The sequence below is a fragment of the Artibeus jamaicensis genome, unplaced genomic scaffold, assembly GCF_021234435.1.
Source record: "Artibeus jamaicensis isolate MK-2021 breed Jamaican fruit bat unplaced genomic scaffold, CSHL_Jam_final scaffold_833, whole genome shotgun sequence".
In the NCBI taxonomy this organism is placed as follows: Eukaryota; Metazoa; Chordata; class Mammalia; order Chiroptera; family Phyllostomidae; genus Artibeus; species Artibeus jamaicensis.
The window spans coordinates 23,455,860-23,483,786 of NW_026522056.1; the positions used below are offsets into that span (position 1 = coordinate 23,455,860).

General features: G+C 43.5%; 1 protein-coding gene across 4 annotated transcripts in view; it reads right to left on the reverse strand.

Annotated features, from left to right (window-relative positions):
* TENM3 (teneurin transmembrane protein 3) overlaps positions 1–27,927 on the reverse strand; it is a 558,635-nt gene that overhangs the window by 145,775 nt on the left and 384,933 nt on the right. For all 4 annotated transcript variants that reach the window (XM_053659855.1, XM_053659853.1, XM_053659856.1 and 1 more), the window contains 2 exons: positions 23,549–23,786; positions 2,016–2,254 (listed from right to left, as the gene is read on the reverse strand). In XM_053659855.1, the coding sequence (XP_053515830.1) occupies positions 2,016–2,254; positions 23,549–23,786 (477 nt within the window). The remainder of the gene's footprint in view (positions 1–2,015; positions 2,255–23,548; positions 23,787–27,927) is intronic.

Genomic DNA, 27,927 nt, shown 5'->3' on the forward strand with positions numbered 1-27,927 from the left:
AACAACCCATGGCACTGAGTATGAGTCATTTAAGCAGAGGGCGACCAGTGAAATTCTCAGTATATTTGTGGTTAATTAAAGCAATAAAGAGTATGCTCTGAGGATCAAAGTAAGTTTTTCCAGGTAACCCTTGGATCACAGCACTTTAGTCTCTGGCACAATAACTGGGTCATAGGAATGTCCAACAAATACCCGTACACTGCTGGGTACCTACGTTAACTATATAATTGTATGTGTCCATGTGGGAGATGTCGAAGTCAAAGGGAGGATTTTTTGAGAGTGGTACTCATAGGAATAAAGGATGATGCTAACTACAAAACAGTAAAAATGGGCAATATGAGAAAAAGAAACATTTGAGCTTTTACTTAGAACTCTAATAATTACATTCACTAAAAGATCCTTGAGAAGAGGACATGTCTCACAAACGACAGTGATCCAATCTGACATTAAGACGCTGTTTTTCCTGTGAGCCACACGATGTACGGTAGAATCAAACAGTGTCGGCGCCGATACACAGGAAATGAAGGGTTGGTAGGACCCGGGCACAGTGAGGAAGCACCTCTGAAAACAGTGCCGCCACACAGACCCTGGACCTGCCCTGCACAGCAGGCATCTGTTCGGCACGTACTAGGGGGAAAAAACCCTCTACAAAATCTGAACTTATTGCACCCCATTCCCAACGGATGCATTTCGGGACCGCGTGGCCTGCGTCCGCAGCATGATGGCGACAGACAGAAATAACTCGCCCGGCTGACCGGAGGAGGCCCTGCTAACGGCTGCACACTGGGAACCCGTCTCCGAATACTGAGTTTCGTCGCTGTGCGCGTCCTCCCCGACCCAGAGTGCCAGGGAAGGGCACCGCCCCACCTCATCCCTGTGTGATCGCCACCAAGCCACAGCCTCCTGTGTCCCCGGTGTGGCTCTTTTTACAAGGAGAGAGTAGACTTGGATTGAAAACGGACAAGAGGGTGTCACCTGGCTTTCAGCCCAGACGGATAGCGGGACCTGGGAGGTGCCCCACGGAGCATGTGGTGAGGCCCGGGAAGCTGGGGCATCACTGGAAAGACGCCGACTCATCAGTGGTGTCCAGCTGCTCAAGGGACAGGAGGTGGCAGCACGTGACGTGCCATGCAGGGGCCATCCCTGACTCAATCCCCTCTCGAGTTCCTTCACTCAACATTCTACTTGTCTGTTGAGTGTCGTGACTCCAAAGCACATGATTTATAACTAAGGAACATGGCAGCCAATGGTAGACAGGGGACCATGGCACGAACACAATACTCTCCTCGGGCAGCTCTGTCCCAGAACCTTGAGGGGCATCACCAACTGCTTCGCAAACTTGAAACTGCAGCACTGACCGCTGCTCTTGTCGGACGAGCCACACAGCCTGGGGTCTCTCTCAGTGGACCCCCTCCGTACTTCGATGGGGTAGACCCTTCCCCGCACTCAGAAGCCAACCTAAATCCGATGTGGCCACCTCTGACGTTCCAACAAGCAACCTCCAACAGTGTGAATGCTCCCATGTGCTATGAAACCTTTGAAGGAAAAGTGGCAACTTTTACATGCAGCTCCCATTGCTTGGGTTACTGTGAAGTGGAAACTGTGGCCGATGCCACCTCAGAAGAGATGACAAATCCACGTATAGGAACGAGCACGTAAGCTTTTTGTTGTTGCATGAACGCGCGGCTCTTAGGAGCTTGCCCCTGAGCGCAGGAGGACGGTCCCGAGTGACAGGGCTTACACTGGGTATCTCTAAAGACGTGTGATGCAGCCAAGTGGCCGGGTTCCCTCCTGACTGTGCATCGGGGGAGGTCCCTGCATCTGAAGCTTTTCTAGTTACCTAAATTTGTTAGAAATTATGTCGACCACCTGCGATTAAAATGCATGATGCCCAACCCCTTCCCCAGAAAATACCGCCTCGGAATAGACGTCTGGACCAAATAATGAGATAAAACCAACAAACCACAATACAAGGCGCCACCTCCCGAACAGAACCACTTCTGCTTGGGCCTTACCTATGAAGTAGGACAGGAGCACGGCCAGCAGCACGGACACCCCTACGGCGCACAGCGCCGTGCACTTCCAGCTGCAGTGCTTCGAAGACTTCTTGAACTTGAAAGCGCTTCTGGACAGCGTGTTTCTGGGGAGCGGCCGAGTGGGCGGCGAATAAACAGAGCCAGAAGCCATCGTGTATCCTGGGGTCGCGGTGCTGAACAGTGGCGTGGTCCCTGTCCCTGTTTTGAATAGGAAATGCCTGCGGAACAGGAGAAGATCATTATGCGGCATCTGCTCCGATATCGACCTTCATATAGGTTAAATGTGGGGACAGAGACAGCAACAGCCATGTCTTCTCTGTCCTATGTCTTTTCATCATTTACTTCCTATCACATTTAAAAACCTAGAAATTAAGAAAATGCTTTTAAAACTCAGATGTGTTTTTTTTTTTAAGCCAAAAGGCCCCCAACTCATCAAAAGACTGATGAAAGGGTGGTTCGCAATGCGGTCAGCAGTATTTATGCGTAACCAGTTGACCGCTCACCGCTGTAGCAAGCCTGTAGCTAGGGAGCTCCAGAGCTACTCTGATCCTACCTGCACAGGGCCTTCTGGGACGGGCCTCATGGGTTGCCTTAAGAACGTCTTCACATTTCCTTTAAGACAGCTCATCCTATTACCTTACAGCTACAGGTATGTTTACAACTACGTGAGAATAGGCACGCGTGTGCTCACAAGCACGTAAGACCACGTGGCTGTTCTGGAGGCCCATGGAAACCTCCTAATTCTAATCCTAGCCTCTCTCTCACCCATGAGGACTGTCCAGCCTGGCCACAGGCAGGCAGCCGGCCAGTTCTGGAGGGAGGCAGGCCCATTTTATTTCTAGCGCACGTCAAACGGAACAGGGAAGGCAAAGGTGCCGGGGGTGCAGAGAAGGGGAGGAGTCACAGGACGCTTTCTCAGCCCGACCTCAGTGGGTGAAGGGGCCAGCGAAGCAGGTTGCAGATCGAGTGCAGAGAGTTTCCTTAACGAGGGGGCCACAGACAGGAGCGCCCGCTGCTCCACACTCTCTTCCTGGGAGGATGCTTAAGCAGAAACTGAATAATCATGTAACAAGAACACTCTCTGAGGAAGTCTGTGGGAAAGATGACTAATTTTCAGGTTCCTATTAATAAAAGTTCCCATGGTCTTCACTGTTTACACTTCATATTGTGCTGGTGACTTATAATGTACTTAGTTTGCGTCTTAACAGCTATTACTAGGTTCCCCACTAACGTGTCCAATGAAGCCGACAAACTCTGTTCTTCCCCATCCAGGGGGTCTTCCCCACCGTGGCTCAGGACAGTTGCATGATGACTTGGGAGGTACACAGCGGCATATTTTAGGTCCCGATGCTCACGTCCTTGTGTAAATGGGAGACTGATTATCATCTGAAGACTTTAAACCCAAATTCAAGATGTAGCAGCCTCCACACTCAACATGTGAAAGGAGTTTGCTGGTTTACACCCTCGATATCAGGGACACGCACCCTGGCCCACGCTCTGGGTGAGAGGACGGGCTGTAGTGTGCCACGCAGTCCCCTCCCCATTCAGGCCAGGAGCTGGCACCACCTGTCACCACAGAGCAACTGTGCTGGGACTGTTGTGACAGCACCCAGACAATACGTGAATGGCTGTGCGTGGCTGCATTCAAAGGACACTTTCCTTATTGACCAAGAAATTTCCATTGCATCAAATCTTCCCATGTCGTGAAATAGTCGTCTTCTTTGCGTATTTGTTTCAACTGCTTAAAGACAGGAAACCCAATCTCGCTCAGGATCACCACAAACACAGGTGACAGGCTGGACCCGGCCTGTGAGCTGTCGTGGACCTTGGTCTAGACACTTCCTTCCTTCCTTCCTAGGAGCCCAGCGGAGGGAGCAAGAGGCTCAGCCGCCTACAGTGACAGACTGAGTCTCAGTGCCACTGGGGGTGGGGTCTCTCCTCTCGGAGAAGGTGCCTGTGAGGCTGGACAGGGGGACGTCAGGGACAAAGCTCCTACTAAGCCCTGTTCCCTTCACTCTCTGTCACCCCACCACACTCGTTTTCTTCGGGGGGGCTTACTGCCATCCGCTATTCTCTTGTCCCTTTGTTTACTTGTGTGGTGGGTTACACAGAGAAGATAACCACGTGCTCTTTAGTGTGTTGTTCCTCTGGAAATGTCTCTCTTTGTGTCCTTGTACTGCCTGACTGCTCTCAATTCCGACAGCGGCTTTACTGTGTCACCTCTAGGAGAGTGGGGAAAAGATGAGAAGTGAAAATAGTCAGAGTCTGTTGAGGGTTTCCTAACGCCCAGGCTACTGGGTGAACTGGAAAGGACTGGGGTAGAACCACAACATTTGGGGAAACACCGTGGGAGGCAGAGGACCAGGAGAGCGTTTCCAGGCTGCAAAGAGGAGCATCGTGGAGCCGACAGAGCCGGGGGTCCACAGGGCCCCGGGAGAGAAGCCTGCCCGATGCTTTGTGGCAAGTCTGGGGGTGGGGGTGGCGAGTCCCAGAGACCCCCGAGGCTCTCTGCACTGCCTCCACTCTCTGCTGGACGGTCGAGGGCCCAGAAACAGCAGGGAGTGACCTGAATACGCCACAAACACCAGCAGTGTTTCACTAGCAACCAGAGTACAGGCCGCAGCCAGACACAGGCTTTGGCACTGGAAAGAACTTCTGCAGGAAAGTGGACACATTAGGATGTGGGCTATAGCTGCAATGTTTGAAAGCGATAGAAGTTAGGACGTAGAGATTCCCCTTAGACTGGAAAATTTTCTCATGAAGGGTTAGGACGAGGGGAAAGGGGAGTGGAGGAGGCAGATTCCCTGTTCCTGAGAGACACAGAGGCCCTGCTGGGCTCCCCTGGCAGATTGAAGAGGCCACACTACCTGGAGTGTCAGGAGAGCACAGCACACCTGAGACCTGCAGAGGGAATAGGATCCCACGCGAAAACTGAAAAGCCGATGTGTGGAGCGTCTGGGGGCTGTCGTTACAAAGAGATTCCTGAGATTCCTGCATCTTGGCAGGACTTGAAGGAGCAGAATTATTTTTGCAGCTTCGAGAGTGGCACAGACACGGTGGAGGGTGCCCCTGGACACGAAGAGGCCACTTGGATGGGGACAGAGGCGCCTTAGCAGCACTGTGGTGATAACACAGAGCAGGAAAACTCAATGGCTTCCTGCAGAATATTCGAGCACCAGACCCTCCCTGCTGTGCTCACAGCAGCATGGAAGGAGGGAGAGACCCAGAGCATGAGAGGAAAGTGTCTGGGAATGAGGGGCTTCGATGAAACACGGACAGGAATTAAAAAAGAACTGAAGGTGTGTAGCGTGCCGAATTGATAGATAAGAACGATGGAGCCGCCGCACTGATCTGCTGCCTGTCTTCTCCCGTCCGAATGTAAACTCCGTGACTCCTCATTCCCCGTGAGCATCTGCAGGGCTCAGGCAGCTCCCGGACCACAGCTGAGGCTCAGCAAACACTGTGACACAGATGAAACGGTGACCGTTGTGCTGACCCGCAGAGTGAGTTCCGGGGAGGTGAAGTACCTTGGACAAGGACCCACAGCACGGCGAAGGCTAACGATAAGTACATACAGTAACAACAATAAAAATAGATAGATAGAAGTTGGCAATAATTACAGGACCGGAATGAAAAGCATCCTTGGAAGACATGTCACCACTTGGTTCAAAGTGGCTTGGGTCATCTCTTCACGGGAAATGGGACTTGAACCTGTGTCATGGAAGTCTACATTACCTTCGCCTTCACACTAAAAATATGTACCTACTGTGTGAAATACAATAAGCTGGACACATGCCAACTCCACACTAGACATCTCCGCTTCAGTTTCCTGTATTTGTGATACTAACACTTGATGTGCCTCTGCACATCCTGGCACAGCACTCTCGCGAGAACAGGGCTCGAGTTACTCCGAGATGACATTGGAAATGAAGATGCAATACTCAGAACCACACGATTCACCAGCATTAGTCGAACGGAAGACCGCGTTACTGTCCGAGAGTCTCTAACTTATTTAATGCATGCATGTATTCGTGCTGTTGCCAGAGAGAATTTTTTGCCCACTGACTTTAAACCTCAGAAGTACCCTTCCCCTTGCTCTGTCTGAAAGACCACCCGCACCAGGGGGCCTCCGATTAGTGCCTTGGAGAAACACGAGCATCACAACTACAGAAACATTATAAGACATTGGCCCAGAAGCCAGGTCACCAGTGAATGTGTGTTAAAATCACTGGTCTTCAGTACTGTCAGAGTAAGTGAGTATAGAAAGAATTTGTAATGCCTGTTTGGACTGATGTATTTTGAAACCAATGACAAACAAGTGCTGTCATTTACGTGAGTACAATTCCTTTAGGTCAAAGTAACCCTCGAGGTAGATGTGGTACAAAACCCACGTGAGGACCTCTTGGACGTAACCTGGAGGGACAGAAGGGGCCAATGTCCACACGCTTCCCAGAGAGGAGACCATGTGCGTTCAGATTCGGTGGGAATCGGGTCACTTTCAAGGTTCAGTCAGGACGTCTTCTTTCTAACGTCAGCAATGGTCTTTCCTTCCCCTGCAATGCTGAGTCTGCAGAACAGGCGCATATTAGGACAAATGTCCGTCTTTCAGCCCAGGACTTCCTCTGAGCGGTTTGCAGGGCCACCACCACACGTCCATCTGTGACTGCGCAGATGTTTAACCAGCAAATGTGAACGGACCCTGGAATCCGGCTGTGACGATGGTGCGGTGAGTGCAGAAGAAAACATTCGAGCCCTGATTCTCTCTAGGGCACGTGTGTCTGTGTGTTCCAACAGTCCTCCCCTGGCCTGTGACTGTCTGCCAGCCCCTCCGGTCTTGGGAACATGCTGCTCACGGAGGAAAAATTCCGCAAAAAGTACCATCAAAAAGCATACGCTGTGACCTGGCATCCACAGGCGGTTTGCAGAATAAAGGCAGACATTTTTTTTTTACCTCTCAGCCCATGTTTGGGAATGAAAGATGCGAATCCTGTGAGCATATTCCCCCGTGTACCCGGCACTCAAGCAGCCATGGCATGCGCCCCACGGGAGCTGGCTGTTTTTGTTCTGAGGTTGGGAACAATGAATTGCGTGACGCCTGCCTCCAGTCCCCCAGCTGTCTGCACGGCCACCCCTCTCCGGTGACAACCCAGAGGCGCACTTGAAGACACACTGTCAGACACCGGGAGGAGGAAAGTCAGTTTGGAAGCCCCAGAGACAGCGGGAGCAGAGGGTCACTGAGCACTAACAGTTGCTTTGTGGCTTTGCAGTCTTGAGGGGGAGGCTGTTTAGCAGCAACAGCAACCAGACACAAGCCACGCAGGCCTGCACGGCATCACTCACGGTGCTGCCAGGTCGCCAGGAAGGATGGCTCCGCATCAGGCACAGTGAATGGCTGCCTGTTTTACTCCTGAAGTCGAAAGGTCTGTTTCTCTGTGGCCTGCAGAACAACCTTATCATTTTGGCTCACACTTTGTGGTGTGTTTCTAAGTGACTGTCTCATGGACTTTTTTTTTCTATGGGTCATGTCACGAATTTGAAATTAGTAGGGACAAAGAATGAAGCCCCTCATCTTTCTTGCTGACCTCAGGCCTGCCTCTGGGTCTGTTAGAGATGCGCCCCCAATGGACGCCGGGTTGATTTTCAATTACTCCTCTCTTCGGCCCACCCCCTTCTGCCCTGTAGTCAACTGGTCAGAGTCCCCATCCTTTCCTTTGTAGCATTTCTTTAAAATTTTTTTTTAAATTTTATTTAATTGTTGTTCAAGTACAGTTTTCTGTCTTTTACTCCCATCCCATTCCATCCCCCCCAGTGCTCCCCATCTCCCTCCCATTTCCACCCCCCTTAGTTGTTGTCCATGTGTCCTTTATACTAGTTCCTGTAAATCCTTCCCCCTTTCCTCTGAAATTCCCTCCCCTCTCCTCTCTAGTCCCTGTCCTCGTTCTCTATTTCAGTGTCTTTGTTTTTATTCTGCTTGCTTGTTTGTTTTGTTGTTTAGCTTCCTGTTAAAGGTGAGATCATATGGTATTTGTCTTTCACCGCCTGGCTTATTTCACTCAGCATAATGCTTTCCAGTTCCATCCATGTTGTCACAAAGGGTAGGAGCTCCTTCTTTCTCTCTGCTGCATAGAATTCCATTGTGTATATAGCATTTCTTTCTTGTTTCTTTTTGGCTGTGGTGAAGTTCTTCTCAGTTCTTACCCCTAAATTCCTCTTTTTAATCTCTGGCAGAGGCATGGAACAGCAAAAAGTAACATTTTTATCTGCTATTAAATGAAATGTCACGTTTTGTATACTAGACTTGCACAGGACCAGAACTACTTCCGTACGGCCAGTTACAATGTGTATCTGCTCTTATATGAGGCTTCTTACGTGGCTTCTTATAAGTTGTTTTGTTCTTTTTTTACTCCACCTGTTAGCAGATAAGCTTTGCTCCTTCACTTCTGATTGATTTTGTCTTTCAAAGCAGTAACCATACAACTTACTGTCATAAAAATATAGTGGAAAATAGTTATGATTTTGGCGGTAAGTTTAACTGTGCCTTCCTACATGATATTAGACATAGCACCCACATATCAATGCTCATTTAAAGAGGTCCTAACATCAAGTACAAAGTTAAGTAAATGCCCATACATAACTGGACATTGTAAACTTCAAAGAGCCACCAGGAAGCAAGTGGGTGAACAGTAATCTTTTGTTCAGCAGGTTAATATAATCCTGGCATCCCTCTAATACCAAGGATGCGGTTTAATAAACGAGGAGGGACACAGAGCAACATGAAAAGCATCCCGGGAAAGGGGTTCTGACGTGACTCAGAGTGGTTCACATCCTCCCCTTCGTGGGGCAGCAGGAGAGAAAATAAAAGCCGAAAGGAAAGCGTGCAGCCCCTGGAGGAGATTTTAATTACATTAGCTTCATAATTGGTCATCTTTACAGAAAAGAGGTTTGTTTCTTCAACGTTTTATGCAGTGTTAAAAGCCTTCTTTGAGGCGAACAAAGCAAATAATTAGAATAAAACGAGTGTCATAGTTACAGTGTGTAGTTTCTGCCCCTAAGGCACATTTGAAACCATTATTAGTGACATGCGGACCCCTGGAAAAATATTTCTATTACATATAACCTGTTCCGTCTTATGAAGAGAAAGACTCCACTGCACGGGATGTGCTGATGCTTCTTCTTATTCGTTGAACAAAGAGAGCAATTTACATCAAACTATATGTGACGTGTTTAAGTAAAATCTCTCCATGTCCTGCCTTCTGCTTGTGGTTTTTAGGCAAATCAACAGAAACTTCATCTAGAATATAGTTCGTGAGCTTCAAAATCAGACGCTGTGATTTCAAAGATGGCTTAGCAATGAGAGAAAGATGGATTCTATTTGGTCAAATCTGCAGCCTTTTCAAAATCCAAAGTTCTTACTTAAGAACGAAAACAATTTTAAGGTATGGGTTCCTTTTCCTTTGGGCAAAATGGAACTTCCTGGATTTAAGAGGCTTATTAAAGGTCTCTCAAGATTTCCTCAACATCAAACGACTCTTCCAAAATGACGTTTTCAGAACTAAAGCAAATGAACCCCACACTTGTGGATTAAATTAACTTGGGAATATATGGAGGCTAAAATTACTACTGAGTTCAAACAGTTTTAGTCACTCGATAATACTTGTCACTTGGCAAAACAATAGATGGTCTGCCTAGAATTCACTTGAAGATAAAATACTTTTTAAAAATTGTCAAAATACACAAAAAAATGAATGATCGGGTATTACTTTCCTTTGATATGGCTCATTACCACTCATTTAATTACTTGGTCTATAACTGAGATTACATTTATTAAATACTGCAAGAATTAAAACAGCCCAACATATTTGTCAGTGTTTTAAAAAAATGATATCCATGAAAGATGATGATTAACTGTTGTCCAAGGATTTTGAACCCCTGTAATTCATGACCCACAATCTCCAGAATTTTCACTATCAAAGTCTGAATTTTAAATTCCATAACTGCATATCAGCTAAATGTATATTTAGCAATGTGTTTATAACAAATCAAAGAGCTGTAAAAGCAGTTTATTTAAATGATGGGCTTTAGATAGTGACTCAATGGAAAGCAACATTTCTGGCAGCTAGAAAACAAAACTACAGAAAGCAAGACCCTGCAGGGCATTACCGGTTCTTAATCTAGGCTGGGTCCCCATTTGTTTTCTTTACCTTTAAGCAACTGATTTCTCCATAGATATCCAGAGACATCTGGTACCACGACCTCCTGAGCTTTGATACTGAACTATTGGGAAGAAGTTGCCACCAGTCAAAGATGCTGGTTCTCAGAAGCTCCGTGAAGCTCCTGAGCTAAGAGATGGCAGAGGCTGCTATGAATTCTCAGGGAGAAGCCCATCCACACCAGCATCTGTGCAAGTCCATGAAAGGGGTTCTGCACTCACCTACCTGTCCTGTGAAAACAGTTCAACAGGCTGACTCTGGAATCGCAGGTGTTGGTAAAGCCTTGTGAATTCACATAGTTGGGGCTCAGGCCCCCCAACAGGAGCACAAAGGTACTTAGAGACCCTCCCATACATTAAAGCAGTGGTTCTCAGGTGTTAGCCTGCAGCAAAAGCGTCCCAAAGGGAGGGGCTTCTGGTGCAGGGACCCTGTTTGGGGAACCACGGCAGCAAGGTGTTGGCTAATTCGTTGTTTAGCTTCCGTCTAACTTGAAGACTCCCATCAAGACTGTAGAACAGACAGATCAGAAAATCTAAAGGCTTCGCTCACAGTCACTGCTGGCCGCTCCCTTCAAGTAGCCAATTCAGAACAAACGGAATTTCTGCCAGACAGGGCTCAGCCCATCTGACCTCGGAATCACGCGGCTGAGAAATTTTTCATTGTCTTACGTCATCTCACTCTTAATGTTACTGTTCCTCCCTTTGAATCCCACCTGTTCGGTAAGAACTCAGTTTCCTCCCCCTTTCTAGTCTTGTTGCTACTTTTAAAAACCTGCCAGAGATTTTCAAACTGGTGAGCCACAAGAATTTTGAAACATTCAATGCCCGACTGTTTAAGTCAGGGGCACTGGCTTCTTTTCCCTTGGACATCACCCCCAAAAATGACAACAGGCAACACAGCAACTGTCCAGTGTTGAAGAGATCAAAATTACACGTTTTTCTTGGTCGGAGTGGCAAAAATGTATACATTTTTGGTGTGCTGCAGAATTTTAGTAATTAGTTTGTGTGTCGGGGGTGACAGAGTTTAAAAATCACTGATTCCCCACATTGTTAGCCTTTCTCACTAAAGGAGGCACCGGTATCTGCCCTCTTTTGGTTCTTGTTTGTTTCCTCTATTTGTATCTCAGTTTCCATGTGCTTACAGGGCATTCACAACACACTATCTTATTCCACAACGAACTTCTTTAGGGGGTTCCTTTTCTTTTTTCTTTCAACTTATTACCTGGATCTGCGAGCCACGTAGAAGTCTAGCTAGATGATTCCTCTTAGTTACAATTTCCCAAAAGGTTTTGCTACTTTCTTCACATAAATCATGCTATTTCTCTTTCCTTACCTTCTCTGGCTGGAGTAGCTTTTAGACATTCTTTTCCCCTCTAAAAACTTTGCTTCAATTTATTACCTGGATTAAAATCTATATAGGAACAATTAGAGGTGGCTTATTCCTTTTAGCAGACACTTCTGGAAAACTCAATTCTAAATATTTTAAAAGCACCCTACACACACACACACACGCGCGCGCGCACACACACACACACACACACACACACACACAATGACCTTACCCCTTTACACAGCCGCTATTTTGAGTGGGGAAAAAAGGAAAGTGCTTTTCTGTACAACTTCCCCTCCCCATAACTTTTCTCCTTCTTTAAGCTTCTGAGAACCAAGTAGTGCCCGTTGGCGATGCTTCCAGCACTGGCCACCGTGAATGAAACACCACCAGGGCTGCCCAGCCTTAGGGGTGGTAGCTCCTCATCTACAGAACAACATAAGGAAGAATAGTCTCTTCTCCAGGTTCGGGATGAGCAGAAATCCAGTGTACTTGGGGAAAAAAACCCCACACCGAATCCTCTTTATTACAGTAAGAGAGAAAGTTTCTTCTTCCCCATTCAGATGCTGGTGTGAATGACCCCTTCCAGGTGGGAGAGACAGCGGGAGAGAGAGCACTGAACTGGGATGGGGAAGGAGCGCCACACGGACCGCTCGCTGGTTAAGTTCTTCAACAATCCCTGGGGTGGCGGGGGTGCTGGGCAGAAGCTGGAACTAGGAATAAAAATTAGCAAATGGAACCTAACAACTGAAAAGCCCTGTTTCAATAATGGATAAAATGGTAAGGGTTAAGAAATAATACAATTTACCTAAATGTCAATCCTTTTCTCTTTGCATTTTGGTAATTTCTCTCTGCTATTTTGTGAACAGGATGAGTCTAGAAAGGGCTGATGTGCACATGTGTGTTCATTTTCTAAGAGCTGGCAGGGGCTTGATCAAAGTGAATCAGTTACTTTGCTTCTCATATAAATGAACAAATTTATTATAATAATAAATTTTAATTGGAAATGCTTTATAGAAAGTAATATACTATGCATCCCTCCCTTGTAAAAAGAAAATATTTTAGATTCCTACTAATGAAAAGTGACTCTTCTTTTATAACTTTTAAAGCAATTATGGTATGCATTTTTAAAGAAAAATATTTCAAATAAGAAAATCAAACACCCCCTAGGTGAGTAATCAACATCAGGATGTAAATTATATGTGTTTTGACGTGAAAACAAAAGAATAAACATGTAACGAGCCCGGCTGCTGCACAGTGAGTTAGTGAGATTGATAAAGTACTTCTTCGCACCGAGAGCATGTTGTGATCGCAAATCCATTACACTTTTGAATTGATGGGCTATTATCTTTGGACAATTTTCACGCTAGGAGGTGATCCCGGTGAGAAAAATGTCTTAAATGAAAAGCTTATAAACAAGATACATTTCACTGCTGTTGCCTGAATTAATATGCGCTAGTAGTGATTGAACAAAAAGTAGTTTGAGAAATAAAAGGTTTTTAATGCTTTTACCAAAACAACTGCAATATAAACGTATGAATAATTATACATTTTAGCAATTGCCTCTGTATCAATTTGTAATTATATTAGATATACAGACATGTTCATTTTAAGTATAGCGATATGTGTTAATTGACCTCTGAAAACCGGGAGGCAGAATTCTAGAGACTATTAAGGCGTTTTGTGGGAAACGCATTTCAGTGAATTCTTTAGTATCTTTTGCATTTACTTTTCAGTCTTAAGTGAGAAACTTATATAATGTAAACATAACCACAGCTGTGCAAAATATATAGGGCTACAAAAAGAAGCAACATATTTTTATTATGACTTATTTTAACTTCAAGGTATCTAGAATCAAGTACCCAGTCAGGTTACAGAGTTTGTTTGGGAGCAATAAGAACGAAACAACATTAATGCTGAAAATATGTAGAACTTTTTTGTTATTATCAAGAAGGCTAGCCCTGGCTGGTGTAGCTCAGTGGATTGAGCGCAGGCCTGCGAATCAAAGGATCGCGGTTCGATTCCCAGTCGGGGCACATGCCTGAGTTGCAGGTCAGTTCCCATCAAGGGGACACACAAGAGGCAACCACACATTGATATTTCTCTCCCTCTCTCCTTCCCTTCCCCTCTAAAAATAAAATAAATAAAATCTTAAAAAAAAAGAAGGCTAAAGTAGCTTACCATGCTCTGCTTCACATTTTAGTCACTTTAGTGATTTAGCCATGGCATCAAATACATCAGTCTATATTAGATATTTCCTTACATGGTTTAAGATCTCAATTATACCTACTGTTGGTAGTTATTACACACTAAATATATTGCAATTAAAATGTGCATGATAAAGGACACCCTAGAATTCCTACATAGGAATTCTCTTTGCACAAGACTTAATCTATTTAATTGTAAATTTATTTAACAATTGATGGCCACCTATGGTTAAAACTGTTCAGCAGAGCTCTTTCTGTAAGCTTGAGACAGAAGTGGTAATCTAGATAAAGAGGAATTTCAGGTGTAGGAGTATTTATGAAGAATAAAAGAATTTCAGAGTTTTAAGAGCTGCTGAAGCTATCCTAGTCAATCAGATAAAGAATAGTGAACGTTAGAATTTAACAAATCAAAATAGTAAACAGCTAGTCCAAAGAACGGAAAGTGATATAAATAAAGCTCATTACGCATCCACTTACTGTATACAAATAAAATATTACCTAATTTAAACTTCACAAAGTCTCTACACTGTGTGTGTGTGTAGATACATAAAATCTACTTTTTTAAGGCAAGGAAACAGCCTTAACATGTCAGCGTTGATACAGGGACAAAGCCAAGCCTGTTTCGCCCTAAAACTTACATTCTTCACTAGTTGCATAATATAGTGGGCATTTCTATATGTGGAATGTATCTTACCTCTCGTGTAGAACACTTCTATTTGTATTTATTGCTTATCTAAAAAACAAGAACATTATTTTTTTTGAAAAAATAAGAACTATATTAAGCGCTTATAATATTGAACACGCTGATGACCATGAAGCCTGCACTTAGCCGCTCTGGGGCAAAGCCCCTCATGGCTGGTGGCTGACAGAAGAGTTCTTTCTCCAAGGACAGCGGGTGACAGGCAAGGCCTCACCTCTTGGTTTACAGCTTGTGTGTGATTACAAGATTCTTCAAAATACTGAGGGATGCATTCTGCACTGATCTTGAACCTCCTTTTTAACCATATAAATGTTATTTCATTAGCTCACGGGAGAGCACCCAAAATAACTGTAAACCTTAACAGTGAGTTAAATATATAAAAAGGAAGAAACTCCAAATTTGCTTATCTTTTCTGTGATGACACGTGGCTGTCAGTAGTAGTCTACTAAGAATGGTTTTTTTTGAAAAAATATTATTAGCCCTGGCTGGTGTGACTCAGTGGATTGAGTGCCAGCCAGCAGACCAAGGGGTTGCCAAGTTCAATTCCCAGTCAGGGCACGTGCCTGGGTTGCGGGCCAGGTCCCCAGTAGGGAGCGTGTGAGAAGCAACCACACATTGATGTTTCTCTCCCTTTCTTCCTTCCTTCCCCTCTCTCTAAAAATAATAAATAAAATCTAAAAAAATCTAGTATCAATCTGTCCCTTCGAGCTAAAGGTAGTATTCAAGAATGAGTGAAAAAGTGCTGCTTCTCAAAAGAAACTCTTAGTACAGAGAGAATATTTTTAAAACTTGCATTTGGAAATATTTCCATCAATGTATGATTTTGTTGCCAAGAAGAATGATTGTCATCTATAGCAATTTTCAATTTTCTAAACTGCTTAAAGTCTGCAAAATGTGTTATTTTTGTAGGTTTTGTTCTCGTTTACTTAAAAATGTGAAAATGCAACAACAGGTTATAATTCATTTGCTGGAGCAGCAGAAAAATTTAGTCAGATATCAATAGATAGTATATAATCTCAGCAATATGTGGAATCTAGGAGAAGTCAAACTCCGTAGAACAAGAGAGTTCCAAATCACCACGGGCCTTTTAAAAGGAATTGAAAAGGTTAGATAATCTCTGAGATTAAGTCCAGCTCTGAAATTCATTCTGGAAGAGAGCCCCTCCTTCTCTGCAGCCTCCCCCACTGCCCCAGGCCGTCTGTGACACAGCTGAGTGTCCCAGGGTGACGCACCGGGCGACTTTCATACGTATCTGCTCAATGAACAGGCATCCAAGCCTTATTTTATGAAATATCACTACCCTACCTCTATCGCAGATCATTGCCTCCCCTATGATTCCCGTTACCTTTTCCTAAAACCCATCCTGTCTGGGGAAAAGTCGCTTCCTAGTTTACCTCCTCTAGGGAGTCGCCCACACCAATTAAATTGGTAAGAGGTGACTGCTCTCACAATACAAAAACACCCACCTCCAAAGCCCAAAGGCGGAAATTAGCCAACGTGGAAGTTCTTGGTGGATGCCATTTATCTTTATAAATACTAAATCAATTAGTATACTTTTAAATGTGTGGCATAAGAAAGGAATCAGGAAAAGAAACTAAAGTGCGAGGTACTTTACATATGACAATTCAATAAATCCCTACAAAATCTTTCTGAACTATTATCAAGCCTATTTTATGAAAAAAGAGATAAAAATGTAAGGGTAATCGGCCCAAGTGAGTAAGATGCTGAGATTTTTAACACAGATCTGTCTGTCCGACAACCAATGTTTTTTCTGCGGCTCCAGGACCAGGGCGAAGCAGTGTTATATTAGTGCAGAATGTAATTGGAACAGGATGAATCTGCTAGTCTTTTAAGTGGTTCAGGATATGAAGTGAGATGCTAAGAAATCATAAAGAGGGTCAGAGCAGAATCAGAGGGGTTATCAAATAGAATGTAGTAAGATTAGTTGGTTAATTGCATGTCTGAGAATTTAATCTTTTGGGCTAAGAAGAAAAGGTTCTGAGACTGGTGTAGAAAACAGGCTTGAGATTAAAGGAGAAAAAATGGGCAAAAGTCTGCCAAGGCAAAATAAAGAAACACAGAAAAAGATAAGCAGTTGTCTTTGATCGGGTATCTACTAATTGGTAATGAAACCAGAAGACAGAATTTTAGAGGAAAAACATAGTTTTAAAAACGGACAATTAATTCTAGGAAAAGATAAAATCACCATGTAGTAATGATGTTAAGTACAGATAAAACACACACACACACGAAGGAATGAGGACTGAAACATATTTTCACAGACAATATTAGTGAAGAGTAAAAGAACTAAAAACACTTCCCAGGACAGTTGCCAAGGAAGAGAGGTGCCTGGGATGAATACACCATATTCAGAAAAAGATAAAGAGTGAATCAGTTACTAGCTATGACCCAAGTTCTCAGGAACAAATAGAACAGATGACTGTCTGCTTCGATCATGTTCAGAGAAGCGACTGGAAATGTGTTATAAGTAATTAAAAATTCACTTCCCCTGGTACTGTGGGAATTAAGGTTGTCATATATGAATATTTTTACAGATTGTTGGTTATCTAAGACCCAACATTATCACAGTGTACAGTATTTGCAATTATTGTTTTTATTGATTGAGTTTAGAGAGGGGCAAGGTTGGAGGGAGAGGGGGAGAGAGAGAGTGAGAGAGAAAATTTGATTTGTTATTCCATTTATTTATGCATTCACTGGTTGCTTCTTGTATGTGCCCTGACTGGGGATCAAACCCACAACCTTGGTGTGTTGGGATGACACTCTAACCATCACTCTAAATCATCACTCTAACAGGATGAGCTATTAGGCAGGCCAGGGCCAGTTTGTTAAAATTAGTGTTTTAAAAATCATTTAGGCCTATAGCAAATAATGAATGCATGTTTTCTTGGTATCTTCTTGCTGTTAAAAACAAACTGGTTCCCTTCGATTAAACAAACCAACACCCCCACTCTGCTGTGCAGAACCTTTATTACGTTCAAAGACACCTAACGCTGTAAATATCTTAAATCAACGGAGGCCTAACTGTCTATAAAGGCTTTTACTGAATCATTCCAAACATTTACTACTTCAGTTAATCAAGTGGTTCAAGGACATGCATAGTTACCTTTCATTATAATTTGAAGATTTTTTTTGTCCTCAAGAACAAAATTAGCAGACTTGGGGTTCCTTCCTACAAAAATTCACCTACTTTTTGTTGAGTGACATGAATAGTGAAAAAACTGAGCAGTTTTATTCTGGTAAAATTACTGTTTATGCTTGGCCTACCCAACACATAAAGGAAAATCCACTATTTGTTACTATAAATATTCCAATTGAGACAAATAGTTTCTTGATCCACTGGAAAGAAGGGAGCTACTCAACTATAAAAGAATTTGTTCAACTGTTAATCGATTAGGTTATTTTGTCCTATATGCAGTGGTTGTTGTTATTACTAGTTCATATTTTTAAAAGACATTTATGGAGCATCTGTCATGTGCCACGTGCTTTACTAACATTGTTTCACTTAATACTCACAACACTATCTTGGGTAGGCATCACTACTGCATTGAAGTTGACCTTGGATTTCAATAAGCTGGAGATGATTACACAGACAGTTTAAGTGATGGGTCTCGGATAAAGGACAGGTCTGTCTGCGTGGCACACGCCCCTCTCACAGGGCTCATCTGTGTTTGTGTCCCCACTAGACCTACTAGGATGGGCTTGCGAATAGAAATGGCAATGCTGACAACTGAGAACGACTCCATAAATATTGGCAGGATGACTGTTAAACAACCAAGTTGAGGCTGTAGCTCTACAATTGGTCAATAACAATTTCACCCATAAAATCTTGCTTTGCCGTCACTTATCCCAGTATCCATCTTTGAAAACCTCATACCTGACAGAATGAGGTCTGCATTTCAGCAAATGGTTTTGGAAACCAAGTGGTAATGCTGCTGGACACACACGCTGTTCGTTCTTTGAGTAAATTCAGGACCAAACTTCATCCTCATTTTATATTTTGGTGAATATACAGGTTACCTTTAAATCTAACATGTTACACCTAAAAATGAAATTTGAACTTTTTGGACAAAAATTCATTCAGTATGATAACTTCAATATATGCTCCCTATATTTTTAATATTGCGAGAAGAAAATAAAGACAAATATCTTCTGCATTATTTTAGGAGTTATATATTTTGGCTGTCAACAAAAGTTTCTCCTGCAAAGGGGCTGACAAGGGTTTAAACATTTGCTAGGAGTTGGCAATAGAAAGGAGAAACGTTCAAGCTGAGAGTCACACCAGTATCCGCTGCTGGCTGCCTTTCCACTGCCCCTCACTGACCTCTTAGTCTTTCCCTTAGGTATAAGGCATCGTGGGCTTCGAAGCCATTTGACCATCAGAAGTGACCTTTAGCAGGGTAACCATACATCCCTCTTTGCCTGGGACAGCCTCAGTTTACGCCTGCCGTTCCAGGGTAGTTGTTCCGATTCCCTTTTCACTCTCTAATTGTCCCGGTTTGGTGATGAACTGTGTGGTCTCCATAGCGCACAGGCACTGAGTTTAGGCTCTAATAGCTTCCTCCTCTCACCGAGACAAGGTTTTTAAGCCACGCATTGAAATGAGGCTTAAACATAAACACCTCCTACAGACCATCACACACCACAGCTTGCTCTTCCTCCTCCTTTTGGTACCTCTCACGCACATCCCTTATAGGCCTTGTATTGAAGATGAAATATTTGAAAAGATCTAGGATCCAACTGACTTCTACTATTTATTAGTGTGTAATTTTAGATGAGTTTAACAGGTGGCTTTTTTTGTTATTTCTTTTTAACAAATGGAGACAGTGAGACTTTTAAATAAATATTAACTAAGAATTTCTTAGCTCAGGTTTGGCCCTGCAGTTTGTATTTTAGTAGTTTTGCAGTTTGTATTCAGTAATCTTAGCTTCTCCATTTTTTGTATTTCTTTTCCATATGCTGTGATATTCTCTTTCTTTACGGGTACCCTGGGGTCTCTCTCCCCAAACTTGAACAAAAGGATAAGACATCACACGGTATGGTTAAATCAGTGGGTTACCTCTCCGGGGATATTTTACTTAGTACCTTCAACGATGGAGAATCTTGCTAAAGGTAGCTGGTTATCACTCGTAGGTGGAGGTGCAGTGTTTGTACCGGGAAAATGCCCCCCAGCCCGACACGGCTGCAGGGCAGAGACTGCTGCCTGACTTCTCACAGCCCGCCTGGCAGGCCCGATGCCCACAGGACTTGCACTAGAACCACTGAGAGTGAAGGTTAAAGTCGGAGAAAAAAGGGAACTTCGGTTTAGTAAATTCTACTTCTGGTTAGGTGTTTTATGTTTTTAAAGATGTAGCCATTGATTCCCCATTAAAGCGGCCCAGGACATCTTGATGTTTAAATTAAACACGCAGTAATAAAAAGGTAATTTAATATGCAATTTCATACATTAATAATTAGCAAAGCATTACTTGAACTACAAGGTAAAACGCTATGGGAACATAACTAATGAACTATCGATGCCAAAGTACACTTCATAATAAAACAAGAGTTTAATAAATGTTTTATTAAATGGTTACAAATGAACCATTTTGTTAACATCTAACAGGGAACTGCTGGGCTACTTAATTCACATCTATAAACGAGGACCTCGCAGGCAATTAACTTCACGGTTGCCGAAGGTCGGGGCTTCTGGATGAGAGTCCCGGTACGGCCCCTTTAAGTGCTGTGCTACCTGGGTCAGGTCTGAGCTTTTGCCCAGCTGCTCCAGAGTCTGGTCTTGGCTGTTACCATGCACTGAAGCAGCTGGAGTATAAAATAAACAAAGGAGAAGACACAGACTATCAAATGGCCTGACGGTGAATTATAGAAAGTATAAGAAACAGCGAACTCAAAGAAGAGGACTTTCAAGGCAAATTCCAAGCAAGTATTGGAATTGTACGGAGGCATCGATGTTTATGCCTGGGCGATGGGGAGGATGTGAAGACACACGGATAAACTGCAAATGCTCGTTTGCATCTTCACATGTCTCCAGGAGACCTGAAACTCACTGGAGATCACGGACCAGAGCCGCTCTCTTTGCCGAGAAGAAGTGTTCCGGCCGCAATAACATCGTCTGTCTCCAGCAGTGGCAAATGTTAAATACGTTACAGAAAGGAAATAAACACTTTTATGGAGGCGAGAAATGGCTGGTGAAAAAGCTGCTTTTTACCAAATCAAAATGAAAGCTATACTAAAACAGATAGGACAAGGCAGGGAAATATTTACATCTTCGCTACAGCCTCCGAGAAACTGAAATTCTGCACACTGCTGAGATTCCCCTGGATTATTATATGTCAGTTTGTAACCAACTATTACCAATATGTTGCCAGGAGGAAAGGGGAGGAGACAAGAGAAAATAGATTCTTAGCTGCGCACACCGAATTTCATACTTGATAGCTTACATCTTTTAAAGGGCAGTTTCCGAAAAGTGAGTATCAGTAAAATGAGTATATATATATATACCCCAAACAGCCAAAGAAGAAATTGTACAGTGGATTAAAACCTTGTTCCAGGCAGACACAGGTCTAGATAAAGTTGTTAATAGAGCTGAGACGGGGCCTAGAAGCGTGCTCAGTGGGGAAGCTTAATGGGAAAAGGGAAAATCGATGATGAAGAAGACGGGGTCTGCACCCCCAGGCCCAGCCTGGTGAGACCATTAGAGGCACCACAGTAATGCTGTCAGCGCGGTGAGCTGTGTGCAGGTCGCTACTGAGGGCCACGTCCCATGCCTGCGAGGTGAAATGCCACGTTCTTCCAGTAGCAATAGGATAGAACGTGGATCCTGAGCACGAAAAAGTAAAACCATGCTGCAAATGTACATTTTTTCGCATGGTACACAAGTTTTAGATCCATTACTCTTTACGTATATGAGATGCTATTGTTCGGCAGATTTTCTACCCACATCACTTCATAAAACTACAAAATGCCATTTGTGACGGCTCACCACCAGGATGGCTTCAAAATGGGATTTCACATGGTGTTGCTTTGACATCGCCCTGAGTGATTTCTGAATACAGAGAAAGCAGCTGCAACTTCATGTATGTAGCTGCAATGGGTTGTCCTCTAAACAGCTACTTAACCTTTCAGTAACCAAAATTCATTAGCAACATGTGCAGACTGACAAGAAGACAGCTTATCTCTCTCCAAAACTCTTCCAGATCTCCTCACGACAAGGTATGGCTTCAAGGGAGAGCAACACTCCAACCAACCCACACATTTTTGAACCTCCTGTGCTATCCAGACCATCCCCCAAATTAAACATGTTTCTGATGACTTAACGTGACATATTTCATAAACATTTGTCAAAACAATTATTGTCAACTACAAAGCAATTATCCACATTCAACTGGATGACTCAACTGCAAAATTACTTTTTTCCTAATAAAATTTTTCTGAATGACAGTAGTGAATCGGTGTTGATTAGTTGTTCGGTGTGTGCTAATTAATTACAGCGGGTAAATTTAGCTCTGTGTTAATAACCTCAGCAAGGAAAAAGTCTGTGTACATGACTCCATCTTCAATGAAGAAATCTGCTGCTTGCCTATTTTTCCCGCACTTTCTAATTTCTCCTAGAAGAGTGTTCAATAACACAAAATACACAACCAACCTCAAGGACTCTTGGCTGACGCTACAGATAAAAAGATAAGAGCATTTTGCAACTTTGTTCTTAGGTCAAGAGTGAGAGGAAAGACAGCAAGATCTTTATTGTTGACAACTATGAGGACCTCCTGCCAGCTCATCCTCGGGGGCTGAATTGGTTTAGATCACGCATTTCACGGCAAAAAGAAAGAGAAATGTACGAGTCGTGAGACTGTTTCTTCTTCCAGAAGCTGATTTGAAAGCTGATGCCAGAGGCAGTGGCGGGGGCGGGGGGGGGGGGAGGAGTAGGGGGCAGGGCAGTTTAGGGAACAGTCTCCCAGCATGTCCAGTCCTTTCTTTCCGGCATTTACGTGGTGAGGATCCGTTCCCTCTGAGTCTAGCAGAAGCTTAGGTCAGTACAGAAAGGGCAGTACTGACCAAAATGTCAAGGGCACTCGGCTGCAAAGCTGCCGATGAGAGCAGTGAGGCAGGACCTCACTCTCCACTTGTGTGGCACACGATGAGCGGGGACGTAATGGCTGAGGTTCTGTCCAAAGGCAGAAGGGAACGATTTTTGCACCAGGAGATGTTTAGTATGGAAGTGGATGAGCTCCGAACCCCACTGACCGATCTGTATTTCTGCAGGAACAGGCTGCCATGGGTGGGCCAAATTGTGATGGAAGTCCCAACGGAAGAAGTTCACGGAAACCCCAGTAGGAGTATACAGACAAGAGCAGGCAGCGGGCGAAGCCTCCGGAGGGTCGGCCATCGTATAGAAATGGGGGGATTATTTTGCATGGTTACAGATCACTGGCTGCAAGATTACAACCAGAGGATAGAAGTTTTGGAATGGGAGATCTCCGTTCATCCTTGGGAAGGACTTGCTAATGGACTGTTTAAGAGTGGCTGGAATATTTTAGGGAAGAAGGACGGGAGAAGCTTGAGCAAGCGGGTCCCATTCCCCCCATACTGCAAGAAACTCACACATCCTCAGTGAGCGGTCACCGGACACGCACTGAAGTAGCATTACATGGAGTCCACTCTGAATGTGTGATGTCATGGACACAGTCCAGCCTTTGAAGAGCACGGATGTCTAGGACCAAGTAGATGCTAAACGTGTTCACGGAACTGTGGGACTGAGAATCACATTTTATATCTCTATTCTCTCCTAAACCTGTTTGCTGATTTGTACACAAGGGAATAAAAACAATTGTAAGGACAATTTCATTGACCCAGCAACCAGAAAATTACCAATAACCTTGAACCGTTCTTAGAAAACACAAGCTAGAGTATATAAGTTTGATAAATTTCCCTCGGTAAGAAAAGAGTTGGATGTGTTTATCTTCAAATTTTGTTGACTGTGGCAGAACCCGCATTCCCCGTGTAGCCCCTGTAATCAGGCGCCCTGAAGGCCTCTTGGGGAGGAGTTACCTGCTCTCCAGTGGTACATTACTGCCAAGGACCCAGCTGTCCTGCAGCTGGACGGACTCGGGTGTGGTTTGCAGCTCGGCGGGCAAAGCAGCCGGCGGGGCCGGACTCTGGTTCCTTCTATTCGTCAGGGAGTTTCTATTGAGAGAGGTGATGGATGGATGATGCTGAGCGGAGTGCTGCTTATGGGGAGGTGGCAATGGCTGCAGGGTGGACTGGCCTTGGTTGTTTGCAGGTTGCTCTGAAAATAAAGAAGAAAACTCATTATATATGTGTGTGTGGGAACATCCATACCTACGCGCACTTTCGATTTCTTGGGAATCCGCTGTATATGACTTAGAGTTAGAAACCGCATACAAATCCATAACCTAATAAATTTGCATATTATTCTATTAAGCGGGTGTTCAGTGACATTCTCTAAGAGCAAGTTTACCCTTGATACACAAAGTTCTAATTAATATACAACAGATGGTAAAGCTGCTTTTGGTTTTAATTTGTTTCGGATTTTTTTTTTCATCTGGTTTTATTAACACCTACAGAAAACAGCATCTGACAGCTCTCCTAATGTGCCTGTAGATTCCAGCTTTTTTTTTTTTTCAACAAACCAACCCTGAAATTAAATGGGTAATTTCAGGAGAACACAAAGGTTTTCGAAATGCATATAATCCCTATAATTATTTAATGGAGTTCTTTTGAAAGCTTTATTTAACCGCAATAAATTCTTACAAGCTACTTGTCAACAGCAGTAGCCGCCTCTGGTTGCACGCGTTCCAAATACGGCAGATCTGCACCGTGATCCACTAATAGACGCTAAGTATTCTTCCGCAGAAGGTCACTCCAAGAAGCAGATGTTGTTTCATGGATATTTAACAGACTGAATCACATCTGATGACTACGTCAGAGGACTCATAGGCTTAACGACCGTTACACCCATTAGAACACACACAGAACAGATTTTCCAATTTCAGAATGTGCAGTGGAACTCCATTTCAGAACAAGTCAGAGGTGACCAGAGAGGTGCAGGCCACTGTGTCCAGGGCACAGATATTTTCTTCTAAACCGGAATTTTGTTCATAGAGGATCTGGCAACTTCAAAATGTAAACACAAGGCTAGCCTGTAACCAGGGAGGAATTACCTAAAGCTAAGACGTTGTAAGTTAAAGTTCACAAATTCTGAGACCTACTTTTCAATCATATTATCTAGCTTTGAAAATGCTGGAATTCACAAATACTACATTTTAGGAAACAGACAGATGACTCCTTAATTTAATGCCAAATTTATTACGGTTCTGCACACAAAAGATGTTAATTTTTTACTCAGTGCAGTTCAAAGGGCACTATAATCTTAAAGTGATGTGTTAAGTCATGCTATTAATATGAATGCACTTATTATAGAAGAACAGGAAACATAGCGATTATCTTTTATCTACAATGTGAACCCCAGCAGTGATTAAGCCAAATATTATAGACCCACACTGTAATTCTGGTTGTATGAAATGAATACATGATACATTACATGATTTGAATATATATTATCAAATCGCTGTACAGGGTTCAACAATTAAAGTAAGTCCTCCGGTAGCATATAGGGTCTGTAATTACTGCATGGTCCCTGTGGTGTCTAATAATCCATATCCTATCACTTCACGAGTAATCATTTCTTAGTCTTGAGAGGAGGGGCAGAGGTATCACCTGAAGAGCTGCTCCTTTACCCAGTCTCTCCTCTGGAAGGAGTCCCATACGAGAAACTAGAGAAGTCTTGCTCAGTCCGTTGCTTTGATGCTCATGAAACATTACGTGTCCAAATCTCAGTTTTGCCTTTAAGGGAATGGCAGGGTTAAATGAGCACGTAGTTTTAATGGTGTTGGAAAGAAGGAAACTAACAGTTTAGAATTTGTCAAAGATTTATGATTCAGGTACCTATAGTAATTAATTAGCTTTGCCTTCCCCAGTGCCAGTGCGGATGATTAGAATCTCTGTGGGTGTCTTTTAGGAACATTTCAGGAAGCGGCTAATCAGAGGCTACAATAAACTAGTCCCCAGGACCTACATGAGGTTGGTGGTGTCAATGGAATGGAAACAGAGAGAAACATTTCAAAGGGAAAAGTACTAAGACTGTGCCTACAAAGAAGAACATGGGGTCAGATGACTCCGTATTTTTAATTGTGGCTCAAAGAAAGAGTGGTATTATATAACACATAATTTATTCCATGTATCATATATAGAATAATTTATTTTATATAAAATTAGTAATGTGTAATTTATTCTATATATTCTATACATAGTATAAATTATATATTAGATATTATACTACGCAGAGAAAAGAGCAGTGTAGTAGAAATCGCAGAAGCACATTTAATTCTGTCAGGCACCATGACAGGAAACCTCAGTTTTCCCATCTGTAACCTGGAAGTAATAATGCCCCATGTAACTATTAGTGTAATTCGAGGATTCAGTGAAACACACCCATTCATTTGTTCACTCAGGTACTTAAGTCACCTGACTAACACTGGCCACGCCTCTACATTCCCAGAATGCACTGCTGATGACAGGAAAAGAGCACTCTGTGATGGTAGAGTGTTATGGGCGTCAGGATTGCTATGGAAAATAAAATGATTTTAAGATATATTACCATCAAGTATTTCAATGGGTTGCACTTAAGATTCTAAATCTTTTTTTAAAAGATTTTTAAAATTTATCTTTAGAGAGGAAGGGAAGGAGAGAGAAGGAGAGAAATATCAATGTATGGTTGCCTCTCGTGAGTCCCGTGCTAGGAACTGGCCTGCAACCCAGGCATGTGCCCCGACTGGGAATTGAACTACGATCGTGTGGTTCGCAGGCCCGCGCTCAATCACTGAACTACACCAGCCAGGTAAGATTCTAAATCTTAAATAAATAAAATATAAACAGTGGGAAAAAGCTTCCATCTAAGGTTTCAAAAATAATGAGGGCCACGGTGGCTTCTCCAAGTTCCCTCCTCCACTCGGTGTGTGTTTGCTGGGAGCAGACAGTGTTCAAGGGAGGCGTCTTGCCTTCAAGATGCGCGCTCCTCCCAGTTGTCTGTCCAGGCGATCACAGCACCATGTGTTCTGTCTGCGGGGACCTCAGATGGTTTGACTACAGAATCAGGAGCTCTACCAGTAACAGATCCAGAGAGTGAAGGCTCCGGCCCATCCACAACTTGATAGAACAGAGTAAGTGCAGAGTCTGAGCAGATGAGCCGAATGGCCGGAAATTGAAATTCTGCAGCAGACCGCAAACAGAGGCAAAGGCCCAGGACTCTCAGTGCTGGCTCTATTGATGCTGACTTACAGGACAGGACCGTGGTTGGAGTATGTATTTATCTATTCCGATAGAATAAGTTTATAAAGTATAACAAGATAAAATAAAATTAAACGTAGCCAGAAAGGAAGGTAGAACAACAAAAAACCTGAAAGTGGGAAAGATAAGATAAAGCCCAACAGGAGGTTAGTGGACAGAATGCCTGCTGTATCCTTGTAGATATTTTTAAAGCAGGCTACAAATCTGGTTCTAAATTATCTAGTTGCCAAAACAAAGAGGAAAACAAGACCAAGTACGTGATTTAGAGTGTTTTCAAGATAAAAAATGTTTGCTTACGAAAGTGTGACTATTACTGGTACTGAGAACAGAGAGAAAACGCTCCTTTCAGTTCTCATAGGAAGAACGACTGAATGTCCACGGAAAGTTTTATGGCCACGCTTCAAAATTCACACAAACAAACCAGGGTCCGGACATGGACATGAGTGCCGAGAACCTAACGCAGGTGAGCCAGTCCACCCCAAACGTCCATGGCTGCCTTCGCTTTAAGCTAGTTCAGCAATACAGGCTTTGCATTGACTTGAGGAAAAATTTTGGACTATAGTGACTCTGAGTTACGGACAGGGCAGGTAGACTTTCCAGAGTCACCAGGTTCCTGAAACGGCTCTCAACACGTCATTTTACTCCTGGAACACTCCAAATGGCTTTCTTGTGACTGTAAAACATACAATGAACTCTAAAGGTGAAAGCTATACTTATTCAAAGATAGCCCAAAATATTTTTGCAAACATTTCCCCATGAATCCCCTTTACACGATTTTCTTTTGGTCAAACTTGCTGTTCTTTCCACGTCCCCCTTACGTTTCCACTGATGGTTAGTCACTTCCAGCCAGAAAGACATTTTCCTCCCTTTTTCCATGCCCAAATCCTAGGTATGCTAAGTTCTAAGAAAGAAAACAGCCCTTCTCTTCTCACAGAGAAGTCAGCTATCTCTTCTCTGAGTCTTATTTTATCTGTTCCTTTTTCAATGGTTCTTTCGCTTTCTTCTGTATTACAACCAATCTTAGGGCTTTCATGTCCTCTGTTAGATTCTCCAGGGGCCAG